At 38.1% G+C, this 12,368-nt stretch overlaps 1 protein-coding gene across 10 annotated transcripts in view; it reads right to left on the bottom strand.

The window, feature by feature from the left end:
• Window positions 1-486: 486 nt before the first annotated feature.
• Window positions 487-12,368, bottom strand: part of lrrc45 (leucine rich repeat containing 45) — a 27,339-nt gene continuing 15,457 nt past the window's right edge. For 3 of the 10 annotated variants that reach the window (XR_015503691.1, XR_015503690.1, XR_015503688.1), the window contains 7 exons: window positions 12,329-12,368; window positions 10,647-10,739; window positions 8,363-8,455; window positions 8,112-8,285; window positions 4,308-4,455; window positions 1,486-1,758; window positions 487-964 (listed from right to left, as the gene is read on the bottom strand). The exon at window positions 12,329-12,368 is cut by the window's right edge and continues 31 nt beyond it. Coding sequence is in view for 4 of the 10 variants with exons in the window: in XM_087275558.1 (XP_087131684.1) it covers window positions 1,562-1,758; window positions 4,308-4,455; window positions 8,112-8,285; window positions 8,363-8,455; window positions 10,647-10,739; window positions 12,329-12,368 (745 nt within the window). In the remaining 6 variants the exon portion in view is untranslated. Of the gene's footprint in view, window positions 1,759-4,307; window positions 4,456-5,140; window positions 7,012-8,111; window positions 8,286-8,362; window positions 8,456-10,275; window positions 10,356-10,559; window positions 10,740-12,328 lie in introns of those variants that run through there. The other 7 variants (XM_087275558.1, XM_087275557.1, XM_087275556.1 and 4 more) reach the window with 4 other exon arrangements.

Below are 12,368 nucleotides of genomic sequence, written 5' to 3'. Positions count from 1 at the left end.
TGGCTTAGTGGTTAGCACTGTCGCCTCACAGCAAGAAGGTCACTGGTTCGAGTCCTGGCTGGGCCATTTGGTGTTTCCGTGTGGAGTTTGCATGTTCTCCCCATGTTTGCGTGGGTTTCCCCCACAGTCCAAAGACATGCGCTATAGGGGAATTGAGTAAGCTAAATATGGTTTCCCAGTACTGGGTTACAGCTGGAAGGGCATCCGCTGCGTAAAACATATGCTAGAATAGTTGCCGGTTTATTCCGCTGTGGCGACCCCTGATAAATAAGGGATTAAGCTGAAGGGAAATGAAACTTATTTGTTTTATGTTCAATCTATTTAAATATGTAAAAATGATTAAGCTAACTTAATTATTTTGTGTTGGGACAACATGAAGGAATGGTGCAGAACCCAGCATTTTCTACAATGCATGATATTTTAAATTCTAATAATTCAAATGCAAATGATTTCACATTAATATTTACATGTTTCTTGACAGCACAGTTTGGTCAAAAGCACACCTTTTATTTATCAGCCAACACACGTTTCAAAAGTAGAAAACATTTTAAAATGCAACTGCAGGTGCCATAGCCCAGTGTTTCTCAACCACGTTCCTGGAGGACCACCAGCACTGCATGTTTTGGAGGTCTCCTTTGTCTGTCACGCCCGTTACAGGTCTTTCAGCCTTCGCTAATGAGCTGATGATCTGAATCAGGTGTGTTTGGTTAAGCAGACCTGGAAAATGCGCAGAGCTGGTGGTTATTCAGGAACGTGGTTGAGAAACACTGCCATAGCCGAATAATTCTGATGGACAATATGGCACATCTTTTAAAAACAGACATGTGAAAACTTCAGCATTAAAAAAAAAATAATAATAATAATAAATTGAGAAGTTCATCAAATGAGTTCCCTGATTAATTGCGAATAACGAAACTCCACATTTACTAAATAAATACATGTGCACAGGTGTCAATTCCAGTTCCTGGAGGGCCGCAGCTCTGCACAGTTAAGTTTCAACCCTGCTCCAACACACTTACCTGTAGGTTTTAGTCAAGCCTGAAGGACTCGATTAGTTTGATCAGCTGTGTTTAATTAGGGTAGGAACTGGAGGGCAGCCCTCCAGGAACTGGATTTGACACCTGTGATGTCGATGCATTTAAATAGTAAGACATTTTGGTGTCATTATTAGGTCACACTTTACAATAAGGTTGTATTAGTTAATGATAGTTAATGCATTTACTTACATGAACAAACAATGAACAACACATGTATTTATTTTTGTTCATGTTAGTTAATGAAAATGCGGTCGTTCATTGTTAGCTCATGTTAACTCACGGTGCATTAACTAATGTCAACAAACCTGAATTTGGTTGCTAATAATGCACAACTATATGCCGAATTATGAATCATAAATGCTGCATATGTATTGTTCATAATTAGTTCACGTTATTGAATACATTAACTAATGAAACCTTATTGTAAAGTGTTCCAATTCATGAAAACGTTCCCCTCAGATGCCGTTATTCAGTAGATTTTGTTTGTGCATAGTTGAATAGCACCTTGGACGATCGACTCGAGTTCACTTCTTAGGGCTGAAGTGTGCCAGCGGGGAGCCCTGCACGTATGTGAGGATGGCGTTCTGGAGGAAGCTGGCTCTCTGGGCCTCGTCCTCTCGTATGCGCTGGATCTCTCCTTCCCGAATGCGCAGGCGCTCCAGCAGAGACGACATCTCGCTCTCTTTGTCCAAAAGGGCCTCTCTGTGGGCGACACTGAGCGCTGATCCAAAACACAAACACTGAGTCAGTCAGCCATCAGCTGCTTGAGGTTACATAACACACACACACACACACACACACACACACACACACACACACACACACACACACACACACACACACACACACACACACACACACACACACACACACACACACACACACACACACACACACACACACACACACACACACACACACACACACACACACACACACACACACACACACACACACACACACACACACACACAAACAAACAAACAAACAAACAAACAAACAAAAGCAACTCCTGCATTTTAGCTGCATGGACAATTCAAGACATTTAGAGGTGCTCTATGCAAGATTTTGACTCTTCTAAATCATAAAACTCCCGTCATATGTTTGCAGATATTTAAGAAACATTCTAGGTTAACACTTGTCCTTTATTCAGCTGCAATGACTTCTCGAGCGAGTTTTGCACTCAAGTCTGCATTGATGCATCCTCGATATCAAGAACACCTCCAGGAACTTTCACAGTCCTCCATTGTTGCCATGGTGAAGGTACACGAGAACACAAGAATGCTGAACACCGCATATTGAGAAACAGCCTCTATCACCAGCCCACTGCCAGTTTACCCAATTATATTTCAGCACTCCAAGTTCCCTTGGTGGAAAACAGACTATTTTATTTAAGTCAGGGGTCACCAACATGGTGAGCAAGCCCGCGAGGATCACATGTGTTGCCCGCAGGCCTGTTCTAAAAATAGCCCACCATAGCGCCACTTACCAGTAAGCTTCATCTAATATTTTTTGTAGCTATCCTTTCTAAATCACATTTGCATTAGTGTAAATTTGAGTTATATGTAGGCCCACACGGAATCTGCGTGCGCAGAATTCCGGAGATTTTCCACAGATTTTCTGCAGAATTCTGGAGATTTTCCACAGATTTACCACAGAATTCCGCAAATTTTCCACAGATTTTCCTCAAAATTCCAGAGATATTTTTCGCAGAATTCCGCAGATTTTCCGCAGAATTCCGGAGATTTTCTACAGATTTTCCGCAGAATTCCGCAAATTTTCCACAGATTTTCCTCAGAATTCCAGAGATATTTTCCGCAGAATTCCTCAGATTTTCCGCAGAATTCCGCAGATTTTCCGCAGAATTCCGGAGATTTTCTACAGATTTTCCGCAGAATTCTGGAGATTTTCCACAGATTTTCCGCAGAATTCCACAGATTTTTCGCAGAATTCCGGAGATTTTCCACAGATTTTTCGCAGAATTCCACAGATTTTCCGCAGATTTGTGCAGATTTTTAGCCCATCATTAATTCTGTTTATTTAATTGAGTAAATGTGTAAATCTGAATTTATTCTGTTTTTATTCAGTAATTTATTACTTTTTATTTAATGTATTAAGGTTTTAGTTATGATACTCTGCTGGATTCTCCCAAAATAATTCTGCAGAAATCCACAGATTTTTACCAAAATTCTCCGCAGAAATAGCAAAAAACGTCCGCAGATTCCGTCTGGCCCTGATTATATGTAAAAAAAAACTTTTTAAAATATATCATATTAGATCAGAGCTAGCTGGTCTCCACAGTGCAGTAAAGAGGAGGAGATGATTTGAAAACATGGCAAAAAAAAATACAAAAAAACATATCGTTTTCACAGTGAATAGGAAGATGAGTTCTTTTTTACTTCATTTGATGACGGCAAATCGACACAATATTGAGAGACATTTCAGAATGTGTCACACAAGCTAATCTTACCAAGCTGACCCACACCAGGCAGCGTACTACAAGTAAAAACAGTCCGGAAGGTTTGTGAAAACAGCAGTCTTTTTTCACGAGACAGGCGAAAACCTCAAAAACAGCAACCGAAACCTCATTTAGAGCTACATATTTTTTTATTAAAAAAAAAAAACAAGGCATTTTTAGACAGGAAAGCAAACCTGTGCTTAAAGACGAGAATGGATGTAATCTCCACTCTCTCCGATGTCCAACTCGGGGCAACTACAAAGGTTAGAAGAGTGTCGGCTATGTTCAAAATGCAGTAGATTTGGTGATCATTTCAGTAAAATCTGAATGTTGATTTATATTACACAATTGATAATCTGTTCAAACATGGAACAACGTAGTGCATGATTTGTTAAAAATTGCTAGTGGCTAATGAAAATCATTTTAAAATGTAAATATTTGCAGAGATATATAAAAATAAAGTGTTGCACATTGATGCATTAAATACAGGGTATTTCCTACCCTGTTAAATCATTGTTGATAAATTTTGTGAGAATCATTATCATGATCAGTGTTTTCACATAGATGAATATCATCAATTATTACCAATAACATAAAGTATAATTAAAAGTAAATTGAGCAAATTTGTTATTTAAGAAGTGTTTATCAAACTAGTAGCCCTCCACATTAATCAGTACCCAAGAAGTAGCTCTCAGTTTCATAAAGGTTGGTGACCCCTGATTTAAGTCATGGAGGCCGCCTCAATGTATGGCTGAAAATGCGGCCTCCAGATGACAGCAGCAAAAAAATGAAAGTTGGTAATGTGTGTGTACCCTTTATCTCTCTCTCCAGAGCGGCAATCTTCTCTTTAAGGCCTCCCTGTGCCGTTCTCTCGGCCTGAAGGTGTCCGATCTGCTCCTGCAGCTCCACTCGCACCCGCGTCACCTCTGACACTTTCTCTTGCTCTTTACCTGCAAGATCCTGCCATTGACACATCATCTGTTATTCATCTAAATTAGGGTTATTACTGCTAATGCAATCCCTTGACAATTGAACTAAAAACCAACACTAAAGTAGTTATTTTTGACACCACTAAAAGAAGGATTACAGGGCTCAACATTAAGGACTGCCCGATGGCCCGGAGCCAGCGAGTGAGATGCTCGGGACAGTAGACAGGATAGTTACTGGCCCGATCGGGCCACTGCTTTCTTGTTCCTAAAGTTTAATTTGCCTGTGACTATTTGTCAATTGCATGCAAATAAAGTTTTAGAATTGAGAAACAGTTCGTATTTTCAAGCCTTCAAATGCTACCTTCTTGGTTCTTCTTATCTGATTGGATGTTGTGAGCACGTTAATAGTACAGCGAAGAGACAGCAACATGGCGGTGAAATCAAATGGTGATGCTAAAGGAAAACATTTTCTTCTAACATCTTGGAAGCAGACATATACCAGGGTACACCACGACTAAAAAAAAAAGTGATCTTTTGTACAGTTTGCCATCAGTTTGGCAGGTCTTTAACCATCTTTTGTTTCAAAACACTTTGAATTTTGCTCATTACACATATATTAATTTTTTTTTTTAAATATTTAAATTCTATATTTACAAACATTTACAAAAATTTTGACACATTTTGTTTATTTGTGGCTAAGAAATTAACTTTTTTTTGGAGGGGCTAGTGAAAATATTGGCAGGGCAAGTAAAAATCTGAACCACTGGTCCGATTGAGCCAGTAGAAAAAATCCTTAGCGTTGAACCCTGGATTAGGTCTTTGTAATAAACCTGCAATTCTGAGTATTTTCTTGCAGATTAGTTAGAATAGAGAAAATATAGTCAGGAATTCTCACAACTTGCAATACCGAGGGGGGAAATAGAAAGGGGTTATAAATCTTTAAGAGTTTCTTTCTTCTGTTTAATACAGAACAACATATTTTGAAAAATGTTGAAAACCGGTAACCATAGTGTAGAGCAGTGTTTCTCAACTGGTGGTCATTTTCAGTGGGTCGCGGAGTGTGTGATTAAAAAAAACAAAACAACAAAAGTAAAGATTTGTACTTATTTTGCTTATACCGGACTTTTATTTTGAAATCCGTGCGCAACAACCATACCGTTTGACATGTGAAATTTCATTTAAGTGTTGCAACAAATTTGTTAAATCGCAAGTACGACCCCGAATATGTAAAGTATGGATATATATACATATATGATGACAAAAAAGACTTAAAGCCTCAGTGTCATGTGTAGTGAGGTGCTCTCATAAGAGAGCATGAAACCTTCTAAATTAAAACAACATTTAGAAACCAGAAAACATGTTTTATTAACAGTTTATTATTAAAAGTATTTGTCGTTTTTACTAGGTAATATTTCTATAATTTGATATATTTTGTTCAATGACAGCAATAAAATATTATTTATTTGTAAGTCTTGGTGGATTTCTTATGATGTATCGGTCACTACTTGTTTATGTTAGCAAATTAATACAAATTAATTATAATTCCTAAAATTGTATTATAGTTTCTAAAAATTTGTGTCACGGCTTGATGACCATGTAAAAATGTGGGTCCCATTGCCAAACCAGTTGAGAACCCCCGGTGTAGAGTATATAAAGAAATCAGAAAGTGAAATTCAAGAGCTTTTAAATGGGTGGTCCACTAAGATATCATATGTTAAACTGTGTAGCTGTGTGAGCATAAACAACATCTCTGAATGTAAGACGCTCAAAGTTTAATGCTAAGGGTGACATTGGCTTTTACAGAGCTAGTTTAGCTTAGAAGTTTGGGGACTACAGAAAAATACATCCGGGCTAGTGAAATCACAAGCGCTTTAGGTTACACGCATTCATCACATGCACACACCCTGCACACCGAAGAAGCGTGGCCAGAGGCGCTGTAATGTTACAGCAGAGAAAGTTAAAATGGCGTAAAAATGCTGCTATTTTCACAGAGCTTCTTCGGTTTCTGTTTTTGGGCTTCCAAAGGACACGACACCAAAAGAGAAGTGCTTACAGTTTAATTCAATTATGTTCTAGAGCAGGGGTTGGGAACCTTTTTTTAGCAAAGAGCCATTTTTGATTTTTTTAGCAAGTGCATTTTTTAAAGAGCCATTTAGATGTACATATGTATCTCCAAATGCCTGTATTTGCTACTGTATTACTACTATAAATAATGGTTTAAACTAAACCTTAATTTATGTCCATGCACAACTCAAAAATAAACAATTATGAAGCATCACATGTTGAGCAAGTCCACGAATGAAGAAAAAAAATATTTATAGCATTTTTATTTTCACCATCACCATTCATGAATGTTGTCAGAATTTAAAGGGCACCTAGGTTACCCCTTTTTTCAGATTTAATATAAGTCTTTTGCGTCTCTAGAATGTGTATTTAAAGTTTCAGATCAAAATACCCATCAGATTTTTCATTGTACCTTTTACAAGATGCTGTCTTATACTGATTTCCAGCAGGGGGTGGTTTTGTCGTACTGTTCCTTTAAGACGAGTCTTTCCCGCCCACTGTTTCTACATGCCTCCTCCCTCAGCTGCGTCAGACAACAGACAGACTTAAAGGAAGGTCTCACGTAGCGTCTCAAAAAAACAAACTTGCAAAAGATATGTGAACATTTTATATAACTTACACATGCTTATTCCGAAAATATGTGAAAGACACTTGTCAGATTTTATTTTAGAGAGTAGGCGAGAGGTTCAGCTGTGTGCTTTTAATTTTCTGTCTGATTCAGGCAAACTGATAATGCTGTTTGCACAACACAAAAGCTTGTGCTTGTAGGAGCGTGATGTGGAGCCAATCCACAAATCACAGCACATTATGTTAGCTGACCAATCAGAGCCTCTTGAGGACGGGCTTTTCCGAGGAACTAGTAAATATGACAGTGGTTTTCATGTTAGCTATATATGAACAAATAACCTTTTTTATCTACAAGTGAAGCATGAGCACACTTTGCTTTGCATTTTATAAACACAACCAAGCCTTAAAAAAACACTCTGGACCACCCCTTTAAGACTTTTTTAAGACTCTTTCTATACATTTTTTAAACCTCATCACCACTGTTTCAATCATTAACATTGGCAACCTTTTTTCTTTAAGTATATTTACTAAACACCGATTGTAAGAAACTAATTATGAACTAAAACATTATTCATATACTGAATAAAAATGCTAATCCAGAAGGGGGCGTCAGCAGGATTAACGGTGTCAACGCGATGTCAAATCTATAAGGATTTTATCGATGTCATAAACTACACGGCATCCCAATATTCGCAGATCAAATTCAAGCAAACTTTAGCATACAGCTAGACATTGTACAATCAACATTTACTACCTAGTAACAAAGCATTTAATACTTCTTATAGGCCTTAAATTTCTCTAAATTGATTGATCAACTTTTAATACTTTTTAAGACACCCTGTAGTGAGAAAACAAATACTATGGAAGTCCATGGTTATCGGTTTCCAACATGTTTCAAAATATCTTCTTTCTCGCTACACAGAAGAAAGAAAGTCTTAAGGGTTTTTGACAAGCGAGTGTTGAGAAAATGATGACAGAACTGTAGTTTTGTGGACAGTGAGAAACATTTGAGTTTCTGTGGTCTGGATATGGCGGTGATCTGGATTTATGCAGTACCTGCTGGAGCTCGTCTATCCTGCGGCGGAGCGAGTCCGTCTCAATGCTTTGCTGGCTGACTTTAGCGTGCAGCTCTGCGATGGTTTGCTTCTGCTGCGTGCAGTGATTCTGTGACTCGTCTCGAGACTGACGAACCGCTCGCAGTTTCTCCTCCAGGCTGGTCAAATGCTGCTGCTGCGGAGAGAAGCAAACATCTCATGACTCTGACCAACAAAACCAAGACTGTGATCATTTATGAAATGCTAACAAACCTCCTCCAGTCGCACTTGAGAACGAACTTTCCCGAGCTCCTCTTCTGCTTGAGCTCTTTCCGTCACGAGACTCGCCTTCACTCTGCTCAGCTCCTGCAAGTGCCAAACTACAGTTAAAGTCAAAATAATTTTGTAACTTATAAAACGCATAAGCTTACATTACCAAAGGAAAAAGAAAAAAAAAAAGAATAATTATTAAACAAGCAGGGTATAGAACAGGGATGTCAAACTCAATTCTTGGAGGGCCGCAGCCCTGCACAGTTTAGTTCCAACCCTAATTAAACACACCTGATCAAACTAATTGAGTCCTTCAGGCTTGTTTGAAACCTACAGGTAAAGCTGCTGTCACGCTTGACTTTTCTCCCCATAGACTTTTAATTCATCCGTCAGACTGGAAACGTAGGGTCAAGTTTCGCAGGTTGCCGCGGTGCAAAGTTCAAGCTTGGTGAACTCGGACCTGCGGAATCGCATCACTTCACTGCATGAGACCAATAATGGATCAAAACATGACCTCTCTGGACAGAAATGTAAAAAAATGGAGCAATTGCTCGCTTTTTTTAAATGTCTAATAAGCTTGTTTAATCCCGCTCCTTTTCACAGCGCCGCACGACAGAATATCGCATGCTCAAACTCTAAAGTGACCACAGCTTTAGTGTGTTGGAGCAGGGTTTGAACTAAAATGCGCAGGGCTGCGACCCTCCAGGAATTGAATTTGACACCCCTGGTATAGAACAATGTTAAGGGGACCTTACACAGTTACATAAACAGTTAAGGTCATGGATATCTATTTTAGCACTGTTTAATCTCAGAGTGCAAAAATTCTTTCCACTTACTCCATTTTAATTCTTTTTTTTCTTTTTTAGTAATATTTTGTTTTATTTACGATTTTTATAAGATTTTTAGCAAACACAGTACAATACAAATAATAATACAAAAATAATAATAAATACAATACAAAATAATTGACATTAGCCCCATCCCACAACCTCAAAACAAAAAAAAACAAAAAACAAAAAACAAACAGTTATCAAATATACATAAGTATACACATGACATATGTAGCATAAACAAATTTTTAAAAAGATGACAGTATTCAAATTTCTACAAAGTCAGTGTCATGAATATATGAGTTAGAGATGAAAATTTCCAAAGGTAAAATGCTAGATTCCCAAGAGTCTTAAAATAGGTCCCCATGTGGTTTCAGCTTTTTTCTGTGAAGTTTCAAGACGTAGTCGTTCCATTTGAATGACATAAAGCAGCTCATTCAACCATCTCTTAAAACAGGGAGCCTTTGGAGACTTCCAATTAAGTAAGATCATCTTTTTAGCTGTGATCATGCCAACCATCAGGGCTTGCTGTTGGGTTGAAGGAAAAGTGTCCAATATGTTTGAATATCCAAAAATAGCCAAATTGTAGTCAGGTTGGAAAGTGGTTCCATAAGCACTGGAAAACAACTCAAAGATGCTGGACCAAAACTCATAAGTTACAGGACAAAACCAAAATAAATGTGCCAAAGTCCCCTCTGCTCTACCACATCTGTCGCATTTAGGAGATACAGAGGGAAAGATTTTACTTAATCTAGTTTTAGAGAAATGAAGGCGATGTAAAACTTTAAATTGAATTAATTTATGTCTTGAATTTATAGAAGCTTTTTTGCTTCTTTTCTTGATAGGGCTTCCTCCCAGATCTCATCAGCCACTTCTTCATTTAAATCCATGGCCCAAGCTATCTTAATGTGCTTAGTGCATATTGGAGCCTCAAAAACACGAACAAAGCTTGATATTAGGTGTCTAGTATAAGGGTTTGAGGATAGAAGTTTCTGAATAATATGACTTTCTGGTTTGTTTATAAATTGTGAGATATTTTCCTTTACATAGTTTCTAATTTGCAGATAGCGAAAGAAATGAGACTGCACTCCATTTTAATTCTAATTGGTTATCGTTATCAGTTGAAATGTACATATTGGTCAATGGAAGACAATGGAAAAGTCTTACTGGTACAGGGGCTGTCCAAACTCGGTCCTGGAGGGCCGGTGTCCTGCAGATTCTAGCTCCAACTTGCCTCAACACACCTGCAAGGATGTTTCTAGAAAGCCTAGTATGAGCTTGATTAGCTAGCCCAGGTGGGTCTGATTGGGGTTGGAACTAAACTTTGCAGGACACCGGCCCTCCAGGACCGAGTTTGGACATGCATGTACTAGGAGGATACTAATTTAAAGATTAGCTTCACATCATGACTACAGTATATTCCTTTAAGCGTGAGTTTAGTCATGTGAATCATGTACCTCTTCTAATTGGATCCGCTGTCCCTCCAGCTTGAGGATGCGCTCCTGAAGAGCTCTTTCACTGTCCTCCTGGTGTCTTGTCAGATGGTCAACCTGGAAGACAAAATAAAATACTTTTTTTAAGGACAGTTCCCCCAAAAACGAATGTTTCCCCATCATTTACTCACATTCAAGTGGTTCACAAAAGAAGATATTCTGTAGAATGTTGGAAAAAGGAGCCATTGACATCAATAGCAGGAATACTATGGATGGCTTTGTTTCCCAACATCCTTCAGAATATCTTTGTGTTCAACAGAAGAAAGAAACTCAAACAGGTTTGAAGCATGTGGAGAATGATGGCAGAATTGACATGTTTGAGTGAACTAGCCCTTTAAGTAAACATTTTTCTGGGTTTAACATCGTCGGCTTGATATTTAACCCTTGTATATTGTTTAAGTTGGCTACCCTTTGTTATGTTGGTTGCTGTTTTTGCCCTATTGACTTACATTATAACCATATTTCTTAATTGCAAAGCCTTGATAACAAATAATCATGCATTCTCGATTGTTGCTGGTTTTCCCTGTTGGGAAGAGGTAAAAATGGTAAGTTTTACTGTTTATCGTCAATTGGCAGCATTGACCCTTTACATAGGCCTGTGCAAAAAAGTTTCAGTCTTTTATATGGAGTTATATGGAGTAATCTAACTAATTATAGTGTGTAAGCAGAAATACACTTATTGTTCACTATGTTCTGAGGGCTGAGCTGCTTATTTTGATTTTCTCAGATATATAACTCCCTATAAAATCCAGAAACTAAACTCTTTTTTGCACTGCAACTGATGCTCAACAGCAACAATTACAAATTTGACCTCCTTCCAACAGGGAAAGCCAGCAACAATCAAAAATGCATGATTATATGCGGTCAAGGCTTTGAAAATGCAAAAATGTCATTATAATGAAAGTCAATGGGGCAAAAACAGCCCCCAACATAACGAAAGGGTAGAAAATTTAAAAGTATTGTTGAGTTTTTGAAAATTTTCAAAGCATTTTCCCAAAATATGTGTCAAAATAAGGTTTGTTATTAAATTTGCTGAAACAGAGAAAGTTGTGGGCAAGTTCATTCATTCATTCATTTTCTTGTCGGCTTAGTCCCTTTATTAATGTGGGGTCGCCACAGTGGAATGAACCGCCAACTTATCATTACCCAACTTATCATTACCCTTATCATTACCCAATTCACCTGTACTGCATGTCTTTGGACTGTAGTGGAAACCGGAGCACCCAGAGGAAACCCACGCAAACGCAGGGAGAACATGCAAACTCCACACAGAAACGCCAACTGAGCCGAGGCTTGACCCAGCGACCTTCTAGCTGTGAGGCGACAGCACTACCTACTGCACCACTGCTACGTTGTGGGCAAGTTAAGACTCAAAATCACCCCAGAGTGGATGACTACATTTTAACGTTTATTTTAAGGACGTTAACACTGAGGGTTATTTTTTTTTTAAAGCAAACTACAGTTATAGAGAAGTAACAGATGCAAAAATCATCTATATTTAACTATATTGTCAATATTTTATTTTCAGTTGAACATGATAAAAAGTGGTTTCTTGTAAAATCACATTAAACAATTCCCTGAATGAACTTCAGAAAAAAAACTAACATTTTCTTGTAAATAAAACTAGTGCAGTCCAACATCTTCACCTCTTTCTGCCTTAAACCGTCCATGTCTTCAAGTGCCTGC

The sequence above is a fragment of the Danio rerio genome, chromosome 12 (genome assembly GCF_052040795.2).
Source record: "Danio rerio strain M-AB ecotype USA chromosome 12, GRCz13ab, whole genome shotgun sequence".
Classification (NCBI taxonomy): domain Eukaryota; kingdom Metazoa; phylum Chordata; class Actinopteri; order Cypriniformes; family Danionidae; genus Danio; species Danio rerio.
Note: the sequence above shows the minus strand (reverse complement) of the source record. Positions and strands in the feature narration are given on the sequence as shown.